General features: G+C 42.3%; 1 protein-coding gene across 2 annotated transcripts; it reads right to left on the reverse strand.

The window, feature by feature from the left end:
* Nucleotides 1-6,308: 6,308 nt before the first annotated feature.
* On the reverse strand, nucleotides 6,309-20,407 carry C3H7orf57 (chromosome 3 C7orf57 homolog). 2 transcript variants are annotated; one of them, XR_008746671.1, is made up of 5 exons: nucleotides 20,287-20,407; nucleotides 17,351-17,474; nucleotides 10,632-10,732; nucleotides 9,470-9,606; nucleotides 6,309-8,525 (listed from the first exon to the last, which is right to left on the reverse strand). XR_008746671.1 is itself a non-coding variant. In XM_027789950.2 (4 exons), the coding sequence occupies exons 1-4, from the start codon at nucleotides 15,202-15,204 to the stop codon at nucleotides 8,419-8,421; spliced, it is 363 nt and encodes a 120-aa protein (XP_027645751.1). In that variant the 5' UTR covers nucleotides 15,205-15,473; the 3' UTR covers nucleotides 6,309-8,418. The 2 variants fall into 2 exon arrangements, 1 of the variants encoding a protein (XP_027645751.1); XM_027789950.2 differs by lacking the exons at nucleotides 17,351-17,474; nucleotides 20,287-20,407 and adding an exon at nucleotides 15,187-15,473.
* Nucleotides 20,408-24,107: the final 3,700 nt, after the last annotated feature.

A 24,107-nucleotide genomic window follows, 5' to 3' on the forward strand; every position in this document is an offset into this window, starting at 1 on the left:
CCAAGACAGCCACTTATGATCACATCTCCCACAAGTCCTTCTCTATTCACAAACAGCATCTCTATAAGAGCATCTTTCCTAGTGTGCTCACCAAGTATTTGTGACAAGAAGCTATCTTCCACAAACTTCAAGAACTTCCAAGACCTGCTCATCATAGCAGTATGATATTCCCAGTTGATGTTTATCAAGTTGAAATCTCCCATAAGGACAAGTGCTACTGATCCAGAAATTTCTCCTAATTGCCTATAGAGTAACTCCTCAGTGCTTACATCTTGGCTGGGCAATCAGTTGTAGACACCCACTACAACATCTTTGTTTTCCACACCCTAATCCTCATCCAAAGGCTCTCAACCACATCATCACTAACTGTAAGGGCTGTACAATCAAACCTCTCCCTTGCATACAATGCAACTCCCCCACCACACTTGCCCAGCCTATCCCTCCTGAACAGCCTGTAGCACTCCATCCCAGCACTCCATAGGAACCATTTCACCAAATCTCACTAATACCAATGATACCGTAGCTCTGGGAACTGACCAACAGTTCCAGTTCATCCTGTTAGTTTCTCATACTGCATGCATTGGTGTATGAGCATTTCAAATGCTCCCAGGGGCAGCATAAACGTTCCCACTAGCATTGCTACCCTCAAGCGTTGGCTTACCTTCAGCAATCCTGTTGGTATCCCCTTCCACCATTGATTCTAGTGTAAAGCCCTCTCAATCATTCCCACCAACTTACATCCAAAGATGTGTTTTCCCCATCGGGACAGGTGGATCTTGTCAGGTCTCAGCACCGTAACACTTTCCTCTACTTGAGAAGTACTAAGTTAGTTGTACCTAACTTGGCAAAACAGGCACCAGTGAGTATCATTGCTGGTATCAAATTCAGTGTGTCAACCAACTAACAGCTACAAAGCATATAAAATGCAGGTCTGCATTTTGGGTGGAAAACAAGTGTTAATACAAAGACCACCATGTGGGTCTGAAAAATTGCCTCGGAAACAGAACCTGAGCTGCCTGACTAGTAGCTTACTCAGCCTCTGCACCAGCCAGTGGTAATGATGTAGTATTTAAAATAAAAAAATCTACTCAACATCAATCAAACCAACACAACAGAGGGCTAATCTTCATTATAACAAAAACCTGATTTATGTCTGGCATCCTAAACATACACAGAAACCTGGAGAGTGTGACACTACCATCTTAGGTCAGATGATCTTTTAGAGTTACAAGCTTGAGCATCAATCCACAGGTTTTAACACACTGCATCACTAAAGCAGCTAGCCTGCAACTGTTTGTTAATTCACAAAGTTCTCACAAGTCCCCTCTGCCTAAATAAAAAGAACAGATTCTCCACAATTAAATAGCTCCTAGCTAAGCTCAAAGTTTTGCAAAGCAAGGGAATATAAAATACATCCTTGGCTCCTAAAGCTAGACAGGCAAGCACAGCACAACTGTCACCGTGGCATCTCCAGCGTTACTTTGATACAGCAGACCCTGCTAGAGCTACATCAATTAGCCTGAGAAAAATAAGCAAAACTAAGCTGTGAATTCAGCTTGCACCATTTTTAGTTCTGAAAGAGTACCTGTTCCTCATAAAGCACCAGTGAGATCCCAAACAAGAAATGAAAACATTTGCAAGAGGAACCCATGGCATTTAGCTACAGAAGTAACATTTGCAATGGAAATAGAGCTACAATCCCACAAGTCTGAAATTATAAGGAGCCTGCAAAGAGAGACTGCAAAATTTACTTAGCTTGACACACACTTTCCTGTGTCTATCTTAGAGAGTCAAGTCCCCGGTTTTTATGTGAGAGACATAGGACAAGCAATAGTTCTTCCAGAGAAGATATACTTAATCTGGCAGAACTGGTTCAAGCTGGAAACAGACAAACTTAAAATGATTAAAGGATTACCCTTTTCCATCAATTAGCAAGAAATCTAAAGCAAAACCAAAGAAAAAAAACATAAAACACTCTGTAAGCATAAACATTGTTCACACAGTAACTGAAGACATTAAATCCAGAATCCTTCAACACAATTTTTAACATAGTTTTTCCTACCAGAACCACACTGTAGTTTGTCATAATAGGGAATTCTTGTGAGACAGAGCAACTAAACCCTTCTGTCCATCAGGAGGGTAAACACAATGGGCACAAGACATTGATAAGATGCATTTCTTACAAAATCATGTATTGGGCATTTAGAGTAAAATCTCTTAATATCCTGTCTCACACCAAAGGACTTTGTATGGGAATATAAAAGAGAGAAATGCCCTGCACACAGATGCATTTCTAGCCCTTAACAGCATACAAGAGAGATTGCTTAACAAACTAAGAAAAATGTCACCTGCTCAAGTTGTTTAAATCTCCAATAGGTAAAATAAAAGCACAGCCTCCTAAGGCATCTTCTGTTTTTCTGTTCCTTGAACAGCATACTTGAAAGCTATGGTAGTAGACAATCCAAAATAAGGACCTTAGAACAACATTTTAATTCTGTGGAAGAAACTTTTCTTTTAAATAGGAATATTACCTACCCCTTGATCTCAGGGTCCGCTGAAAAATCTGCTTTGGCTTTCAGGAGGTTTCTCATTAAGCTATATATTAAGAGAATAGTCAATGTAAATTACTTATTTTGTAAATAAAGAGTAATCAGGTTACTGTAGTTACCACTTTGTCTGAAACGTTCAATAAATAATGCAGCTCTATGACTAATAATTGGTAGTAACCTTTGCTCTCAGTAATCTCCAGAAAACTTTTTTAAAATTTTACTTTAAGCTTCCTGGTTTTTTAATCTTTGGGTTTTCATTCAATTTTTTATTTTAGTGGGAAAAACACCTCAAGTATAATTATGAAATATGTTAATGTGTTACTTTAGAAGACTGAAAAATACACAACTACATAGTGGGATTATTACAACCATAAATTGCAAAACCTGCAACTGGCCTCACTTTACAAACTTTTATATTGCATGGATGAAAACTTACATCTATGGAAAATAAGGCTGGCTGTTCTTTTATAATCAAAAGTATAATCCTTCCTGCTTACTATATATCATTTTATAGTCAATTGGTCAAATAATTCAGTGCAGCTATTCAGACACATACCTACTGCATTTTGATTCTTCTGTCGTTCTGCATATTTAGTATCAGTAAAACTACTAATAGCAGGACAAAACATTCTAAGACTGAACTCCCGTATTTCTCCTTCTAGCTTTTTCCCAGGCTATAGCACAATATGTAACTACATTCTGAAAAATAATCTGCAGAGGACTGCAAAAGCAGAATATTTGCTGACGGAAAAAAAATGGCTTCATCCTACATCTTTTACAACTAAGTCTGCATATTCAGCGCAGATTTAAGTGTTTAGGAAACAGATATGCTAAAGTCAATGAACTTTTAGATGCTTAAGAAATGCATCGGCCAATTCAATTTTTGTTTGCATTGCTACACAATGAAAGTTAATGCATATATACCCTTGATCTGCAAACGTGTTTATATTTTAGTCTAAAAAGACATAAATGCTAAGAATTAAGTATATATTTGGTCACATAAAAATTAAAACAGCCATTAGACTTCACTACAGCGAAATGGTTGCATGTAAAAGGAAAATTAATCCTCAGTACATAAACTGCCAAGTTATTTTTAAATCTGTATCTGGAATTCTATTTTAAAAATATTCCATGTATTCAGTATACTTGGATGATTTCATAAAATGTAATTGCACTTTTGTCTTATCTTTGGGCTTGCAAAGCAATCAGTATTTAAAAAAATATAAAAATCTCACTTATTACTAAAAGGCATTCAGGTCAGAGATGAAGCACAATGCAATTAAATAAACATTTCAGCATTTAAAACACTAAGGCTAGACTTTGTACGGAAGTGCCCAGCTTTTTGACTTCAGCATGTCTCTGAAAAACAAACACTGAAAACCCCTCCAGACCCAGAACCTTCCCCTGCTTTTATATGGAACTGCTGATGACTTTGAAAAGCGCCAGTAGCATGACTGCATTGACTCAGAAGTAAATAAAACAACATAATTACTGGGGTAAGGTGAACCTGAGCAACACATTTCCATCCTTGTATTCAGATGGAGCTTTTTGATTTGTTACCCTGCTTTGATTTCATGTCCCTTGGAGAACTGGCAAGTTATGCTTCTTCTGCAGCTCTGCATTATTCTGAACGCACAAACACAAATTCCAGGGCTCTCTACCTGCTCCTATAAAGAGAAATCTTAGGCTGTTAATATTCTAACTCATGGTATTCAAACTGTGATCCAAGAAGACTCAGCTGGCCAACAGTGCAGATCAAACATCTCCTTGGCTTGATTAAGGAAAGCCGAGTATACATTAATGCCACATTAGCAAACTTAAGAATTTGAGGAATGTCATGTGAGTATTACCTAATGGTGACCAAGGTAAAAAGAGACAATTTTTACAACAGGATATGGTGTACAATTTTAAAATATCTGAAATCCAGGACTGTAAATACCTCTAAGTACACAGCTACAGTAAAGCAAAACAGCGCTGAATCACCAAGTTAGGATCTCAGCTGTCCTTCTGTCTCTGCCTCTAAGAATTGCCTAAAAATATGACTGTTCTGGAAAAGAACTCCAATACATAGGAATAAGTGTCCAAAAGTGAAGAGGACTCAGACATTAAACAACTCAAAGTAATAAAGTTACATTAGGAAGCTTTGTACAGATCTTAACAAGACCATCAAATAGAAAAGAATTATTAGGATTCTTGTCTGCAGGTCAGCAGTACTGCAGCCACACAGGAATTCTTACTTTATGGAGTAGATGTTGAGGATTTGGGCACAGCAAGCACCTTCAAGTCTATGTGAATAGGTGATCTATAAATTTGTAAACACTAAGATATCCATTCTAGTTGCTTATTTGGTGGTTGCTGCGTTTTTTTGCCGTAACATTACTGTCTTCAACCTTTTCAGTAGATGTGTACTAAACCCCTTTCAGAAAACTTTCTACAAGAAAAAAAAACCACATTGAAATAGATTCCATATATGCTCAAGAACAAAACCCTTCTTACTCGAGTGATGAGCATTAAAACCGTTAAGCTACTTAACTCTGGAAAGTTTCATCATCATTTCAACATTTCCCCTTTCTTTTATGTTTTGTAACTGTACAGTTTTTTTACAGTAAAGCGTGTAACTACAATTAGTATTTGCAATAGAAGTTTTTCCTACAGTAAGAGGAGTCAGGAGATCAAAGTGAGACTGAATATTAGTACTATTGCTGATAGTTATACCCTGAAAGTATGCTACAAAGGGTGTCATACATGTAACTTATTTTACTGTTTCACTGGGCACAACAAACCCAGCCCTCTATTACACATTTTACAGACACTAGAAATAAAAATTATAACCTTATCCAAAGACTCTATCAAATAAAGATAGCTGAATTCATGGATTAGGCATGTTCATATGACTGAATAAATCTAAGTAGTTCATAAAATGTACTTATTTTTTAGGAGAACATCATGCAGCTACTGGTGATTACTGCATTAGATGTAAAATTGTATTGTTGAAATTCTAACGGTATCAACAACTTCACTGTTATATGTACACGATTTCTTCACATAACCTTTGTCTTTAGCGGTTCTCTATAATGGCAGGTGACAGTTTTTCTACTGGTCAGGTTTTAATACTAAGAGCACCAGCTCTGGCATCTCCTTGTACTCTAACCTAGAAAAGTAGATCTCACCAAAAGCTCTGCTTTTACAGCAAAATTAATGGTTTCAATGTATCTGAACATAATCCATAATACAAACTGTAAGTGAAAACAGACAGAAGGCAGTAATTATTCCCCTCGCCCCTCAGATACAGCCTGATGTAAGCTTTTTTATATTTGGAAAATGTTGCTGAATAACCAATAACTGTACATTTAGGTATTTTCACATGTTTTACTTAGATATTTTTGTAAATAAAACATAGTTGAATTGCTGGTTAGAATGAACAGGAAAGAAATTCAGGTGCTGGGTCTAACATCAACAGTAAAACTTCCACAAACTTTCACTGAAAATTGTGAAGGTTCAGATTAGCAACAGGTTTACCTATTTCAAATCAATTTTCATATCAAAGTTCTAAAGAAAAGCACTATCAAGCCAAATCCTCTAAACATTCTGTTCAAGGAAATATATATTCAGTAACACATCTTAAAATCTTCAGCTCTTGGATTCAGAGGTGCATAATGTACTGAGTGCACTCTGAAAATGAAACTAAAAATTACTCTTTTCCTTATGAAAACCTTCACTTTTCATAGTAGTAGCAAAAAAAATTTACTGAAATTCTAATGTGCTTTATAATAAATATTTAATTATTCATAAGATTTCATGAATACAGCCTAATTCAGGTAGATAAAAGAACAAGTGTTAAAAATATCAGCATATCTAGCTTTTTCAAAATATTCAGATGATTTATATACAAAGTACAAACTGTTTTGCTGGTGCGAATAAACATAGGGATCTAGCACATACTATTTTTTTTTTTCAGTCAGAACTTCAGGATAAATAAAATTTTTATTTAACAGTTTAAAGTGCAGACATCATATATAGCCTAGTTCACAGCACCGTTACCCAATGATTCATCTTCTGTGTATCAAGACTGTAACAAGAAATGCCAGCAGGTCTTAATTTAATTATGTGGCTGAACACTATGACTGATCAACTAGTTCTTCTGCAGCAGGCATAGCAACAGAATTGTCCTAGAAAGCTGAATAGCTGGTCTGGATAAACGGCTAAGAAGCCATCTTTCCAGTGAAGGTTTGCCTTTTTCACTGCAAGGGTCCATACCAGTTTGATTCTTTCTATTTACATTTTATGCCATATCATACAGTTCCCCCTCACCTTTCTTTATGGCATAGGTCATGAGTATAACTGTACTTAAATAAAGTTGCTGGTTTGGACACATCGATACTGTGCCTGTGTCTAGTCAATTCAGCAGCAATATGATAACTGTTTAACAGCAGCAAAGGAGCACTAGTCTAGTGTAGGAGAAAACTTCGGCTTTGGGTTTTTTTGTTTATTACATTAAGAAAAATGTCTAGGAAAATGCACTGACAGCTGTTGCCTGTTCTTTAAAATTTGCTGTAATCAAGCACAATAAAGTTCATCCATATTATAAGTCAAATAAACTTCTCAATCAGGAATGAGTTTAACTATAAAAAAGCTATCTGACAAACATGTAAATAGTGGACTATATAAGCCACATAAAGCTTTACTTCCCCAATAGTCTTTTTAAGTTACTTCTAACGTCCCTGAAACTGTGGCTTTGACTCTACCTGCAGGTGCCTATTCAGACTGTGATGGCTCTGAATCTACAATAAAAAAAGATTAAAGTTCTTAGGATAACTTCAACCATAAGAATACAAAGGTCAACTAAAATTTTCAGTTTCTCTCTCACATCAAAATATATACAAATTCCATTACTTTTTTAACTAACAAGACAGACAAGCTACCTACAAAGTTTGCAGTATGATGCTAATCTATAATCAAACACAAATGGGTTATAGATTTACATACAGAATGGGTTATATCCCCTGTCTGATGTGTCTTGGACTCGTCCTGCACAAGCGAGAACAGAGAAAGCGCTATCTCAAAAGGGAGCTGCAAGATGCTCATGCTGCCAATGGCTTTGGATGAGCAGACAAAAGTACCCAAGTGGGAAGAAAATACAAGCACTACCTTCAATACATATGCGTAAGAATGAAAAGGACAAGGTCAAAATTGAGTCAAGGTACATGCCTGAATGAAACCATACTGTTAAGAGCATTAAAAAAAAAAATATCTCCTTTTACACCGAAATACAGAATCAGTCTCAATCAGAATAGCTATGATTGAAAAAGGAGGGCAATACGAGTAAAGCAGGTGTCATGTTACCTCAGAATCTGTGAAAGAAAAGCATCTCAAAAATAAGATCTATCTATATATCAAACTATGCAGCATACTGACTTTTCAGCAGGTTTAGAGTATACCTATAATTTTGTTCTCTATGCATAAGTGGTATAACCAAACCAATACCATGATTGCTCTGAAAACTCTTCAGATTGCTTTATATATCCCAAATGTCTTAAAAGATGAACACTTCACATTAAAGAAATAAACTATCACCAAATGAATGAATTTGACATTTCAAAAAAATCACAAATCGTTTCAGTTTACTCACAGTAATGGAAAAGAAAAATATCAGTGCACAGGAAAGCTACACTGAACCTGAAAACAAAAGAATAATATTCAAGATTTTCTTTCATACTAAGGAAGAGCACTTTTAGGCTCCACAGTTGAATTGTGAGGTCATTGCACCTCCTAAGGCAGCATCCTCTACATGATCAGAGTTTGGATACTGAAGCTGACTTTGAAGAGTGGCTTCTCAGATTGTGCACCCTCTTTCAGGTCCAGATCAAGATCAGGCTTCATCCCATAGTTTTATAGCAGTTTTTCTTCTGAACAATAACACACTTCTGGTTTTCTGTTTGCCTGTTTTCTTCTGATGCTCACCCAGAGGAAGAGGTTCTGAACACACACACACACACAAAAAAAAATATTACTGGAAGACAAAGATGAATCCAGGAAATGCTAAATTGCCAGAGAAACTGAATTAACTGGTCTCTAAGACTTTCACACATTGATGTATCAAAGTCAGGGGAGTGATGGCAATCCCCAGTGTATACATAAGCATTCACTGATACAAACAACAAAAAAAATCTGGAGCTTGCAATGTGTATGTTCAACAGCATTTTAAGAGATTGCTATAGAAAACTGATGTAACTACCATGGTTACCAAGCCACCGTATAAAGACCAAGCAAAAGGTCTTGGACAGAAGTAACAGGAATTTTCTGCCTTTTAACCTTTATATCTAGGGGTTTTCGAGTGATGTCTTTAATCACTATTACCATTATGCATGATAAAGGTTTAAAATCATAGGTAAACACTGGATAACTTTCTTTCACTCCAATAAAACTTGCTGCAATGACACAGTCTTCAACAACCTGCATATATTTATGTTGGTAATTTTTTTATGAATAGTCATCTATTTCTTAAGCACAAGTATTGATGACATTTGTCACAGAAGTTTTCAGAAAAACATTTGGGGCCAAATGCTGTTCACAACAAATAGGCAACTAATATTGTACGGTCTGCTTAAATTTAGGCAGAAGAACAGCTTGTGTCTGTAACATTTTACAAAAACGCATCACACAGAAGCCCTTGGATCAGAACAGAGCCTACTTCTGCATTTGTAAAGATGAAAAAAAAATCCATGAAAGCCCCAGTATTCACCAGCTACAAACAGGAACACTCTTTTCTTTAGCTGGTCGTAGCGTACTGTAAGCTAAGCATAGTAATTCATTAAGTCTCATCATACTCAGAGTGCACCACACAAATTGTTCAGGCTAACTTCTGCTGTTACCTTGAGATCCAAACTCACTTCAGAAGAAACCGCTTTCAATAATTTTACCTTTGGACTGCTCACTATTTTCAGATGTTTTTTGAATCTTTTTTTCACATCCAGTACACTGCTGAAACCAGTCCGTCCCATAACCATTGCCAATTAATTTGCTCAAGTTTACTGCTTCACTTTTTCTCTCAGCAGGCCTGTAAATCCAAATATATTAAGGAAAACAAAGCATAAATAAACCAAAACGGGGATTAGGTGGGAAGATTTTATTTTGCACAGAAGAGGCAATAGCCTTATAATTTATTTCTAAGTAACTAATTATATATTCTACATGTAATCATCTAATAAACAAAACTAACAAAATCAAAGCACATAATGATGTCTGATTCAGTAATGTGTAATCTTACATGAGAAAAGCCACCCATTTTATTGCAGTTTTACATGTATAATACTTACACAGTGCTGGTCTTAGAGGTGAAAAAATGAAAAAGGGAAATCATACAAAGAATGCATAAGTAAAAAAGGCTGACAGTACTCATTCTGTGCTGCATGAAGGTGAAAGTTTATCACAGATTTGCTCTCAAGTTCATTAGACAGTTTAATTACTTATTTTGTATCCTTAACATTTCTAAACCATACTGGGATTACTGATCGCTCTGCAATAAATTTTTAAGACAAAGTACACAGAAACAATTCAGTTGTGCACACAACTGATGATGTGATTACATCACATCACAGATGATACAACAATTTGCTTAAAAGACTTATCTTCCAGATGTTCATTACAGTATTTTTGCTGTGCCTGACCTTATATGGGCTACAGTTTATGTTTTCTTAAAATGGTAGTCTTACTTGTGTCTCTGTAACCTATGCTTACAGAACTAACAAGGTATACTTGTTATTTCACTGGTATTGAGAAAAAACCCATACAATTTAGAATACGATGAAAGTGCTACATGAAGACATGCAACAGTATGCTTAGTTTTCCTAAAGTAAATGTATATTGAATAGCTTTTCCATATGAGTTAAAGTGCTACTATTATAGTTGTTTGTAAAATTATTTTAGCATCGCACATGATGGCAAGTTTACTAGCAGTAAGGATCCACGAAGTCCATACACACATCTACTGATCCCTGCAATTTTACAAGGAGTAATACTACTTGCATGCACAAATAGTTGCAGGCTTAGGAGTTTAATGGATTTCATAAGCGTACTACTTACATAGGTGGGAAGGAAAGCTTATTTTTCCCACTAAATTCCTTGTTTGTAGAAACATTTGGCATTCTGCTTGGGTATTTAGGGTTTATAGCTGGGAGCTTTACCTGTGTTGAGAGAAATCTTAATTTAAGAAAAGGAATTATGATAATAAGGATTATCTGATAATATAACCTTTGCTTTTGAAGGTTATATTAAAGGTCCTAAATATCTTCAAATACAACTATCTTATCTGTGTAATTTCTGTAAGAGTAGAGTATAAAGGAATAGCAAAAAATAAAGCAGCACTTTAGTTATTCTAGGTGAGATCAGCTGTTTGTTCAATATGTCAATAATGCAAAATGTGCTCTCCACAAGCTTTTCCCTCACAGTACACTTTACCCAAAGTTAAGCTTCAAGTTGAAACTTACCCATTGCAACTTCTCACCTGGGCTCATTTCTTTGTATGCAGTGTACAAAAACATCCCAGTCTTACTAAAGTCAACAGGACCAGACATTCATTTCCTTTTTAATTACTACTTTTTTTTTTTTTAATAAAAAGGATAGAACCCCATATAAGAAAACAGTTGTGGTACACTGAACAGAGGTTTGAAATTTGAACAAACACAGCTATATTGGGGGAAGCCTAGAGCAGAAAAGTGTATTTTACTTTTATCATCTTTCACTTGCTAATGATCACTAAAGAAACTCGGTGTTAACTGAAATACAGAAAGGTAAGATGACATCAAGAAAGCCAGTGAAAGGACATCACAAAATCTAGGCCTGAAAGTTGGAAAACTGAAAAGCAATGAAGAGACATTAGCAACACATATCAAAGCTGTTTATTATAACTTCAATCAAGATCAATAGCTGCTCAAAGGTCAACTTACTTCCCTCCTAAATAAAAGCATTAAATTAAATATCCCAAACAACTCCCAAATATTTTTCACTTACAGCTGCTAAGAAATCCTGAGATTAAAGAAAAAACAAAACATCTTTATAGACTATTCACGGCTTCCTTCACTGCATGAAGACAAGGGGAAAAAAATCCTAAAGATAGCACAAAGTTTTCAAAGCTTTTTAACATTATTTTGTATTATACTAATAAATCCTTTTAATTAGAACCTACATATTATTTGAGCATTCTCTCTTTTAAACATGCAACACTCCTAGGAGAGTCCCATGGGGTAAAAGATACTACTTGCAGGTTATTTTAAAAATCAGGAAGGGTAACTAGAAGTGAAATGTATTACTCTATAAATTTAGAAGTGTACGAAGGATAAAGATACTTCCCACCTATGTGGACATACCTACTGCAATACAGGTAACAGAACAAAAAATCATGAACAGAGTACAAAAATCAGATGCATCAGCTTCAGTTGCACTTGGATTGCAGCCACTACAAAACAACTCCCATGAAACCATCCACAAGGAGATGATTCCAAAATAGATGTAAATACACCATAAACTTCTCAAGAAGCCCATGCACATTTAGTATGGAAAGAGCAAAGAAAAGTATAAGGGCATTTGAATACATCTGATCAGTGAACCAAAAGAAGCAGACCTGAATGTTCAGAGAGTGTAAGTTTTCTTATTTTCCAGGAGAAAACGAAGCCTAGGCCAAACAGTTCTACTGATTCTGAAACAGGACATCAGTGCTAACCAACACGTTAAGTCAGTGTTGAAATCCCTACAGACTTCAGTGGAGTCCAGGTTTCACCAGAAGTTCCAGAATCTGGTAAAGATTGCAGCCTGACTGCAGTTACGTTGAAGCTTAAAGAGATGAAAAACTGGGACACCTGTCAAAGAAAAAAAGATGAGACTAGCAAAAAAGCATGCAGTGATGTCAGAAGCAGTGATGTCGGGTGAAGAGGCGTGTCTGCTGTCCAATCTGGATGTTACCAAAACATGTTAGCCTCTTAGAACTACTTTTCAAATCCGTCAACACCGTTCTCTGCTGAAGCAGCCTACTTGTGCTTTACATTTCAAAAACGCTATCCTACTGTGCAAAAAATTGCAGTGCTGTCTTCCATCTATCACTAAACTGTACCATTTCAGATCTGACATACCATGGAAGTTTCTGATCCAGGACGGTTACCAACAGTTTCAACTAACAAAAAGAATTTAATTAGACAAGTAGAGATTACCAAACTCAGATAACTTTTTTTCAAATATTGAAGGCATGATGGCACACGGGGCAGCACAAAAACGATTTGATAGGCAGGATATATAAATAGTAGATGGAAAGAGATGAGACTCTCCTCTTGGCACCAAAAAGAAGCACTAGAAAAGGAAGCCTAGTAATTAAAGAGTTAATTAAAGGGCAGGGGGAGGGGGGAAGCCTAGGGAGATTTTGTCTAGATGACAAAGACCCAAGTATCAAAACTAAAGTCAAGGGGAAAAAAAAAAAAAGGTAAAAAGAAAGGCAATGAGAAAAGACTTGAAGGCTGCTAGCAAGTCTTGCACATTGTTTTAAATGTTGTCTTTCTTTTATTGGGATTAAATGAGACAGGCTAGCATAAATTACAAGTTTCAAAACATTCCCTACTGTTCAAACCAGCTAACAACTGAGAAAAGGAACAAGGGAACAGACAAGAATTTGGTTTTGGAGGGCACCTACAGTCCCACCAGATGCTGTTTGTTACTTTACTGGGCAAATTCAGCATTAAAAGCAGACCCTTGTGGCCCCTATCTCAATGGTTATAGCTGAGGAGGCATCTTCACTTTGAGAAGCCTCTATTTAATAGCCATCAACCTTCCCAGGTGAAGCAAACTATGTAGGACATTTTTTACGTGTTCTTGGTTTAAAGCATTTTCTCCCTTTGTGAAGAGATGGCAATGACATATCCTAAAAATTACTACCTACACTTATTACTAATACACATTTATTAGTCTCAGATTCAAGAGCCATAAAATGTGATGTGCTTTGTGCCTGGCTGGCATACAAAGAACAACGGATACTTGCTGCCAGCATGGGAGGCTAGAAGCCCCCAGATGAAATCCTCGCTTCCCCAGGATCAAGGGAAAAAAATCTAGATTACTTTTCAAATCTCTCTCTGAGGTAAAATTCTGACCTCAGATGAGTAATCCTTTTGCTACGGTACATATATACGTAAGTATGTATGCATATTTACACATACATTTCAGGCAAGTGCCTGAAAGAGACAGCTTCAGACACAAAGTAGTAATCTTACCCGTGCTGCAGGAAGATTGCCTAATACTGATGCTGACCCTGATACCACCTTCAGCTGATCTCCCACTCATACACAGGCCCACCTATTTCTTAAGGTCACAACATTCTCAACCCAGCCTGGCTGGTCCACAGGATGCATAGGTGAAAGGATGCTTCCACCTGGGCTAGTAGTCCATCACTTTGCCATGCACACAAAGGCTGAAAGCCTTCGTGCACTAATTTGCTGCTTCACAAAATTTCCAGAAGAACAAGAATTATCACCATTAACTAAGGTGTTACAGAGGAACTACAAGATCCATCCCAAGGCATGCAGAAGCATGTAATGGTCCCCCTGATCTCCAGTCTTCCTCTGTGCAGTGACAACCATAATATGAAGAACAACTGAGATTCTAACAACCCAGAACAAAGGGGCATAAAGGCTTAAAGCTCCAAAGCAAGGCCCCACTTGGGAACAATGTTTTTCAAACTGAGTCAAAGAGGTACCCTCAGAGGTTGAAATGTCTTTGTGCTTGCTCCTAAGGGTACCCTTTGGGATTTACCTCCGTGATTACATATCCCTCACCTGAACAACTGCTTAGTCAGAATGGACTGAAAAATATTTTCAGTATGTTCAGTCCCAACACTCAGAGGTAATTTTCTGCTGCAGTATCAACATGCAGTCAAACAAATAAATTGAACATTCTTTAAAAATTTGCCTGCGGTGTTTTGGAATACACCTCTTGCATTTCAAGATACAAGAGGTAGGTGAGCAAACTAAAATCAAGACTGTTTGGTAAGGCCAGGTCCGTTGTCTCACTTGAAGACTCTTCAGGAAGGTGCTCTTGAAGCACTGGTTAAAAACCTCCTATAAAAGGAGATACAAAAAACTGCTGTGAAAGAAGCACCAGGGTACAAGAAACGTACTCTGCTGGGCTTCATCTTGAGGGCAAAATGTTTCAGAGCACTTTTTTCCACTTGGCATCTTCTAGAAGAGCTCTGCAAAAGGATGAAATGCTGGCATTCAGACAGACCGCAGGAGGACACCAGGTAAAATGGCTTGGGGGTGGTCAAGGTGCCTAGAGCTCAGACAGTACTTGAGGAAACTCAGTCGGGTAGGAACCAGCCAGCGAAGAGCCCATGATGATGGCACTCTCCCGGCAGAGCTAAGCCAGAGCCAGCCATCAGCTCCATGTTCCATCCAACCCCACCAAGACCTTCCCAGCATCCAACCAAACAGCAAGTTCTTCACCTGGACCGAGAAAGACGTGCCCACTCTGACCTGGCTGCAGTAGATGGCCTAGCCCCCCGGCGTCGGCAGCTCGACCCTGAGCTACGCTACCCATAGACACCATGCCGGGGGCAAACGAGCGGGATGGGCGCTGCAAGGGTGCCCAGGCGGCCGCGCCTTACCGTGCCGTTGGCTGCCATCCCGAGGGAAACCCGACAGCAGCACCCGGCAACCTCCCCCGCACGGCGGCACCGAGGGGCGCCAGCAGCAAGCGACAGCCACCACCCCGGGGTAGAGACGCCAGGGAAAGGAACCCGCTAAGCGGTGCGGCGGCAGCTCCCTCGCTGGCCCGCCGAACAGGGAAAGGCGCACACGGCGCCACCCGAGCACGCTGCGGCCCCAGGCCGGGACAGAGCCGCCCCCGAGCACCTGCAGCCAGCGCCCGCCTCGGAGCGCACCCCACACACCCTGCCGCCCGGGCACGGAGGCCTAAGGGCTCAGGGCGGTGTAACGGCCCGGGGCGGGGTAAAAGCTCGGGGAGGGGCAAAGGCTCGGGGCGGGGCAAGGACTCGGGGCGGGGCAAGGGCTCGGGGCGGGGCAAAGGGGCGGGGCGGGGCAAAGGCTCGGGGCGAGGCAAGGGCTCGGAGCGGGGCAAAGGCTCGGGGCGTGGCAAGGGCTCTGGGCGGGGCAAAGGCTCGGGGCGGGGCAAAGGCTCGGGGCGTGGCAAGGGCTCGGGGCGGGGCAAGGGCTCGGGGCGGGGCAAGGGCTCGGGGCGAGGCAAGGGCTCGGGGCGGGGCAAGGGCTCAGGGCGGTGTAACGGCCCGGGGCGGGGCAAAGGCTCGGGGCGGGGCAAGGGCTTAGGGCGGTGTAACGGCCCGGGGCGGGGTAAAAGCTCGGGGAGGGGCAAGGGCTCGGGGCGGGGGCAGAGCAGCACAGCCGGGCAGCGCTCCTTCCTGGCGCCCGTGCGAGGCGGAGCGCAGCGCAGCGCGTACTCGCTACAGGCAGCAGCGCAGCCGAGCGAGCTCCGCGCCCCTGCCGGCGCTACCCGTTCCTCATAGCCGGCGCCTGGCCCGGGGAGCGCTGGCAGCCTCCCTCGGCCCCGGCCCTGCCCGAAGAGCACCGCCCGCCCGCTGCGAGGTGCCCTCGGCACCGCCCCCTGCCCACCCAGCCCCGGCCGCTCTCCGGCTGCCGGCCGCGCCGCTGCAAGCGCCCCCCACCCCTCTTGCAGCGGAGTCGGCCCGCGACCGGTGGTGGCCTCTAGCCGCCGGGGGGCGCCCGAGGCCCGTGACGCTCCCCCCAGCCAGGCGGGGGCCGCCGCCTGCCCGCGCCCCGCTGCGGCAGCCGGGACTTGCGGGGGTTGCTGCCCCGCGGGCGGGCGGGACGGTGAGTCCGTCCCTCGCCCTCCCTCGCCGGCCGCAGCCTGTGGCGGGATGCCTCTTCATCTTTCTCTTCCCGCCCTGGGCTGGGCAAGCGGTGCGTGGTCGGTCGCAGAGCCCGGGGCGGCGCTGGGACCAGCGAGGGCCGGAGCCCCTCTCCGGGGGAGCCCTCTCGGGACCTTGGCTGGGCTTGGGTCGGCGGTGCCGAGCAGGGTCAAGGTTTTAGGGCGCAAGGCCCTGGGTTCTGTGACCGCGCTGCAGGCTGTCACAAAAATGGCCTTGGTTTTTGTTAATGAGTCTTCTTTCTGGCAGTTTCCATTTTTTGGTCTCAATTTACAGAAAAAAACCAGCAGCTGGTATTCCGTAACAGGCAGTAAGGTACCCTGCTGACAATTTTCTGACATCCTTTGCCCTGCCACCTGCCTCACATCATTGGCACTGAGGCAGACACAGCGGGGCATCAGCTCCAGGTTGTCCCTGTGCCTTTGTCACTCTCAGTCTGGAGGGAATGGAGACTGCAGAGCTTTGGGTTCACTCAGGGTGTCTGGTGCATGCACCACAACCGATACGGAGAGACAGCCACCAAAGGCCCAAGATCTGAACGGGGTTGTTTGAAAGATCCTCTTCCCTTTTCCCCAAGTGTATGTTCCACCTCATCAGCTGGTGTGGTGGGGGTGGAACATGAGGGCAGCCCGAGAGCTGGGTCGGGAGGGGGTGGAAGGCAGCAGCAGTCTCTCCACTCTCTTCATGAACACCGGGACTAGGCCTAGAAAGGTTTTTGTCTCAGTGAAATGAGGGACAAGTCCACTTTGGAACACACTGAGGGAGTCCCAAGCAGTTGCCCTGATACATCTTGTTACAGGGATTGTGAGAGCTTCATGCAGCCGGTATTGCGCTCTGCAGGATGGATTATGTCCCTTAGCTGTCCTGGTTTTCCTTTCGACCCAAACCAGAAGGACACCGATGTTACCTCTTTTGGCAGTGGATTTGACTCGTGTTCCTGACAGGTGAGGTTTGCTTCAGAAGCCTGGCCAGCTCCTTACTAGTGGTCTGCAGTAGGAAAAGAAGCACAGGATCCTCGGGGTGGTAGTTTCCTAGTAGAACAAAAGTGGCTTGTTTATTCCTGATGAATTGTATGCTGTACACCTTTCCAGAGCTTCCTAGAATACAGAGGAGGAGTTTGCACCTTGCAGAGCTGTGTGTGCTCTCTTGGCAGATCACGCTTCAGGGATGCAGCACAGGACCTAGCCACCTGGGATGTTTCTTTGGAGTTCCCCCAGACTTACCAGCATGCATTTACACTTAGCCCTCCTTCCCTCCTTCTCTTCCTCTTTACTCAGTCTGCATTTGTCTGCAAATATGCCACGGAAAGGGCCAGTGACAAGCTGGCTGCTAAAGAAATGCTGCTAGATGGGAGACAGACAACCCCCCTGCACTGCAGACTGTTGAACTGTAGGGGTATAGGCTAGGTAGCAGCTTCCTTGCGTGTGTACCTGTCTGTGCTTTCAGCTGTGGATTCAGGCAGCTCCTGGCAGCCCTTCCAGTAAGAAATACTTGGGCTGCAAGGCTGAAAGGATTTTTATTTTTCAGTTTAGCCTGCTTTTTTCAGCCTTCACAAGACCAGTTATGCTGGTAGTGCCTGCCTCACACATCTAAGTTCTTTCCTTTTTTGTAGGCAATCTGCAAGCCAAGGACCTGCTGCTTGCCAGAGCACTGGGGTCTGCAGGCAGGACCAAACCAAACTTCTCCCCTGCTGTGATCAGAGGAACCCAGCTAAGAGCAGAAAGTTCCTGACAGGGGTATGCCGGCCCCCCCTGCTTCAGAGGAACAGGTGTTGTGGTGAGGAAGGGGTGACTTGCTTTCTTCAGGAGGGCTAAGCCAGTTCTCTTAAGCCAAGGAGAGAGGCAGTGGCTAACCTTGCCTGCCCCAGGAGGTTGAGAAGCTTCTGCAGGACAAGGAGCATATTCCAGGGGAAGGAATGTCTGTCCACTGTGGAGCCTGTATGCCATCATGACCACAGAAAGGGGACCAGGCAGCCTGAGGCATCAACCCAGCCTTAGACCAAGTCTGAAGTGTAAGGAGAGCTTTAGTCCATGTACGACATGTGTCTCCCACATGGGACAGCTTGGCAAAGAAGGCCTCTGGAGGACCGCAGCAGTATGCAGTGACACCCAGTGGTGTTAGTATAATGCCTCGTTGCCTTCTCTACAAAGCAACTGAAACAGAATGGCTGCCCTGTCACTACTCGCTACCAGCAACAACAGAATCCACAGAAAACCCAGTATCCCTTACTTCCTCCTGTATTTTTATCTTAAGACCAATGGAGGTACTACGCTCCTGAGACAAGGATGTCATCTCCAGCAGCATATGCTGTGCCTGACTGGTACTTGCACTGCTCCAGTCCCCCAGGAACTGATGAGCCACAGCAAGTCAGCCGAGAGCCCACATAACTTCTTTGGTTATTTCTTTGCCTGTTAGCCTTTCAGAATCTTTCTGTAATAAAGTGCAACTTAAGAATGTATCCCTGGCACAAATGAGCATTATATCTTTACCTGCAAGAGCTGTTTCATCTCTACCAGAATTTATGATTCACAGAAAGTTTAAGGCTTATGACCATCATGGTAACAGCTAAGAGCTGGGAAGAGAGCCTTTTGGTTTGGATGCACAAAGGCTTTGGCAGCAGGATGCTGTGGACGATTAAAATGCAGAGAAAAAGAAGGTATGATAGGTATGATGGAGAAGCACTCTGGGATGATGCTTTGTTAGTAGTGCTTGGCAAGATGCTTCTAGCTGGGCCATTGGATTATTACTGAAGGGAAGGTGTAGTCCACCCAAGCTTCTGCAGTTTTCATATTGCAGTTAATGAATGAGAAGAAAGCTGTGTTTCTCTGAAGTCCTGCAGGCACAGCATAGGACCCAGAAATGCAGTTCCTGATCACATGATGTAGGATGTATATTAAAGTGTGGATGAAAGCCAGTAGTTAGTTTTTACCTTCCTAGGCTTTACTTCCTAAGCAATTCACTACTCTTGGCAAACAGAATTCTTGTTCAGTGGTCCCAGCCTGTCTGTGGGAGACAGGCAATGGACGTGTGCTGTGGTGTGGGTGCTGGTTGTGGGTGCCCTGCCCAGAGGTGACTCTGGGCTTCCATACCTTAGGGAGCAGCCAGCCCTCAGCCTGACACAACCTGGATAGTGCTGAGAAGCCAAAGAAGCAACTGGTTCTGCAAGTGCTGTGGTTTTCAAGGGCTATAGGGAGCCAAGGGAACAGCAGAACTGAAGGACTGAATCTCCTTCAGTAGGAAACAGGCACACAGGATGGACTCCTTTTGTGGAAAGATACTGCTCTGGTACAAGGAAAATGAGAGAAACATTAAAAAAACCCTCATTTTCCAACAGGCTGGGCTGATCTTCTGTGAGGCTTTTTCTAAAGAAGTTGAGGTTTCTGTGCCCAACAAAAGGACAGGACAGCAGCCTTCGGCTTAACAGTGAGTACAAGTACCTGGACAGTAATATCTGTGAAGCTGGGCCCACCACTAAATGGCTCATTTTTTAAATAAAAACCAACAGTCAAAATTAAGTTCCCCATTTTATTCTGTGGTGCAGTAGATACTCTTCCCATTTGTGCCAAAACACCGCATAAATCTTGCAGACACTTAGCAGGTATTTAAAATTAACAATAGAGGAAACACTTCCCTCTAACAGGCAGCCTTAACTGACCCTCTGGACAGGTTATAATGGGCTTTGTTGTCAAGTTTATGATGAGAGCTGATGGATAGAGCACAGTCAGACACTGGAAGAGTTTTACAAAATCCATGTCATATGCACTCATATCAAAAGGAAGCCTAAAAATACAGTTAGATACAACTCAAGGAAAGAAAATGCAGCAAGCAGTTGTATGGAAGTACCTTCTGTGACAGGTGCTGTCATGCAGGGTGCCGTTGGGTTGGCAAGAAGCCCTGGCCCAGGAAGAGCTCATGAAGAATTAAGAAGAGGGTGGTGATGCCAGCTGGTGCCAAAGGTTAGCAGTGAGGCAGCTGGAACACTGGAGACCAGGAGATGAGGAAAGCACCCTTATGAGCAGCAGGAAAAGAGGAAGAGGTGGGACTGACTGCAAAGATCGGAAGTGCTTGCAGGGGAAATGGATCCTGGCCCCCTTGTATGATGGGACTTGCAGACCCCATGCTCCTTCTAAGGAGGGCACTGGGCTGACCCTTTCTGAGGGACTCTGAAGAGTACCCAGCAGGGATAGCAAAGGTGGGAAGGCAGAGAAAAGATGAGTAATGAAAGGGGTCCATGGCAAGACAGCAAGCTGCTGGTCTATGCGATTATCCTGCTGTGCCTGGTGATTGCAGTCTGTTCTGTAAACTCCATTTAGAACGTTTTTTTGTGTGTGAGTGAGATCTCCTAAACTAAGCTGGACTAGCTGGTGGGCAGGTGAAGAGCCAGGTATTGGAGACACCTAGGATTTGTGTAGCAGGTACAAGAGAGGGCTGTAAAAGAAAGTTGGTAATGTGTGTATTCCACCAGTGAACTTTCAGCCCAGTGAGGTGGTGAGTAAGTGCATGACTAGGTCATTTCTATATTCATGTCTAGGTGAGTGCAGGTATTCCAAGCCAGTGTGCTTGTTTACTAGTCCAAACTGCAGAACAATTGAAAAAGTGCTGCTATAATTTCCCTGTTTCCCCAACATAGTTAGGGAAGCTAGCAATTAAAAAGGTGAAAACAGAGGTGAAGAACATGGATTCCACAATGAATAAGGGACTTCCAACACACCTCTACCAGGAGCATGTTATTGTATGAATTTCACAGCTACCTGAAGGGGTTGCTCCTTTCAACCCATGCAAAAACATCATTTAACCAATGGTTAGTCATTTGTCTAATGCAAATGCCTGAAAGGTAGGACTTCAGACATGAAGTAGTAATCTTCCTGATGTAGCAGAAAGAAGGGAAAGGGGGAAAATGCTATATGCTGGCTATTAGGTAGCGGTCTTAGAGCAGCAGCAGATAAGATTGATGAATTGAAGGGGGAAATTGTACGATGGAAAAAGGAAAAGGAAGATGCGGAAAAGGAAAGGTATACATGAGAAACAGATTTTAGACAACTAGAAATTCAAACTAAGTTGCTTTAGTCAAAAGTTTAGCCCCAGTTAGTTACAAACGCAGAAAGGCACAAGAGGAGGTTGCTGGGAGCCCCTGTGTTTCCCTGAGGGAAACACCCTTGGCTGTCTAGCACAAATCTGGACAGCCAGAGCCAACTAGCTCCACCATACCCCAGCTGAGGCTTGATCATTAGCATTAGGTTCAGTATTATTTTTAAATACTGCACGGACAAATATTAGAAGTCCCTGGACTTGCATTTTGTGTTGACAACGTACTTTACATCCTGCTGATGTTGGGGCAGCAAGCACGTAGCAGTGGACCTCAGCAGGCAGCCTGCAGACTGCCTCCCTGAAAACCACTATTTTAGCTGAACTGGAAGGACCAGCACCTGTTGCCTAGGTACTGAACAAACACCTCCTGCAGAGCTTTTACTAAGGTTTTACTCAAACCTTAGTGCATGTTTTAAACGCTGACCATTGCTCATGCTGTATTATCTAAAGAACTAGAAACATTAAAATTACCACAGGAGGTCACTGCTGTGCAGTATATATGTATATCTGGCAGAGCGACGAGCACCATCATCCCACTTTTGAAAAGATGCTGTTAGCAGCTTACAGAGAGGACTAACCCTTGGCCCAGGGAGCATAAAATTACATTGCCAATACCTATTCTTAAACCTATGCTTGCTGGTAAACCAGTACCTTTAGGTTATAGTGTGTAAGACCCCTGTACGAAGGTGAGTACTATATATCTATCACCATGAAACTGTAGATGCCTTACCTAAGCAGAATAAAATTACCGAAGCAGAGCATATAGGAATTCTCATTGAATACATGGAGCCTCCTTGCTCTTTTATCCAGGGTGCCCCCGAATTCAACTGCTGTCAACCAGATTGTGTCTGGTTTACTGACAGGAGTGCTCACAGAATACAGGGTAAATGGCAAGGGATGGCTGCTGCTGTATTTGTAGCCAAAGAACCTGTAGTAACTGAGCAAATAAAAGGTTTTGCTCAATTAGGAGAGCTCTATGCCATAGTATTAGTGCTTAGAAATGGTGCACGGGCCATATATGCTGATTCCTATGCTGTATGGGCTAGTGCTACAAAATGGCTAGGAAATTGGGCAAATTCCCTATATATCTCAATATACAGGGAAGCAGATGTTGGCAGCAAATATATTTCCAGTTGTCGTACTATTACTATAGGGCATATAGCAGCACACCAGAAAATGATGGCATTTTCCTAGCCATTTAGTACTCAAGGCCTGCTTTCTGCCTTGCGTGCTGAATGACTGCATGAATGAGTTGGAGACACTGGAGCATATGACTTGCATTAGCATGTGAAGACGAGGCTGGCCAATTACTGAGAAACAAACAGATCATATAGTGACAACCAGTGGATTTGATAATGAAATTAAGAATTCTCTATTCAACTACAAGCAAAACTTAGGGAAGGAAAAGTCCTTTGGGGTTCTGGGCAAGTAGACTATATCAGACTCATGACATGTACCTCCAAGGGGTGGAAATTTATTATGACCGTGGCTGAAGTAGTGAGTGGTTTGGATAGTGCTTACCTTGCACACACTGCATCCAGATTGCAAACTGTAGCGTGATGAAACCGATGATTTGCTACACCACCAATGCCACAAGAGATACAGTCAGATAATGGGTCACATTTTAAAAATAAATCAGTACAGGAATGCTGTCTTGGGCATGGAGTTAAGTTGACTTTGCACTTACTCTGTTGACCTTAGTAATGGTAGAGAAGAAAGATGAAGCATGTTGCTTAAAAAAATCAAATGGCACATAGGTGGCACTGATTGAGGAGGAAACTTACGGGACACCATGCAATTCTAAAATCCTGACAGGCAGGACAGGTAGTCCACTGTATAAAGGTTTTGAACAATCTCCTGTGTTTATCCAGTGCCAGCAGGATGCTTTGAACACCTCAGTGTGGATCAGGTGAGAAATCAACACGCATTACTAGGAAAACTCCGGGTTACTTTGCAGTGCTTTTGAGGGAAAGGAACATAGGAAGCTGCAGATAGTATGGGAGTGAAATTTGTCATTACAGAGGCTTGGATACAGTACAAGTCATAAGTCTTTGTTCTCACTCCCTAGGAACCACTGACCTCCTGCATGAATGAGTGAAAGATGCCATTTGCCCTGCATGCTATGGAAAGTGTCCATCTAGTGAGGACACTAAATGTTCCCTGGAACTTCATTAACAACACTTCCTGTCAGGAAGTTGTCATCAGAAAGAATGTTGACAACATCTGCAAAGTTGGGATCCTTTATATATCAAACAGCTCTGACCCTTGTGTTGGGATATCTAGGATACTATTAGATAAATGTTGATGCACTATGCGATAATCAGGCAAACCTAAGGATGATGGTAACCTCTTCCATGACAACACAGAGTGTGCGGCTGAACATATTCAAAACCCACTAGTAGGCTAGCAAGAAGCAGGGTATCCACTTGAAAGCCCTTATGAACCTTAAATTTGCTTAAAGATCTGTATCTGGGAACCTGGAATTGAGTGGAGAAGCCAATACATTATAAAGGAGAGACAGCCCCCCCCAAACGATCGCAACACTACTGAAGGTCCCATTCAGTTTTTCCTCTTAT

Source organism: Falco peregrinus, chromosome 3 (genome assembly GCF_023634155.1).
Source record: "Falco peregrinus isolate bFalPer1 chromosome 3, bFalPer1.pri, whole genome shotgun sequence".
NCBI classification, from domain to species: Eukaryota; Metazoa; Chordata; class Aves; order Falconiformes; family Falconidae; genus Falco; species Falco peregrinus.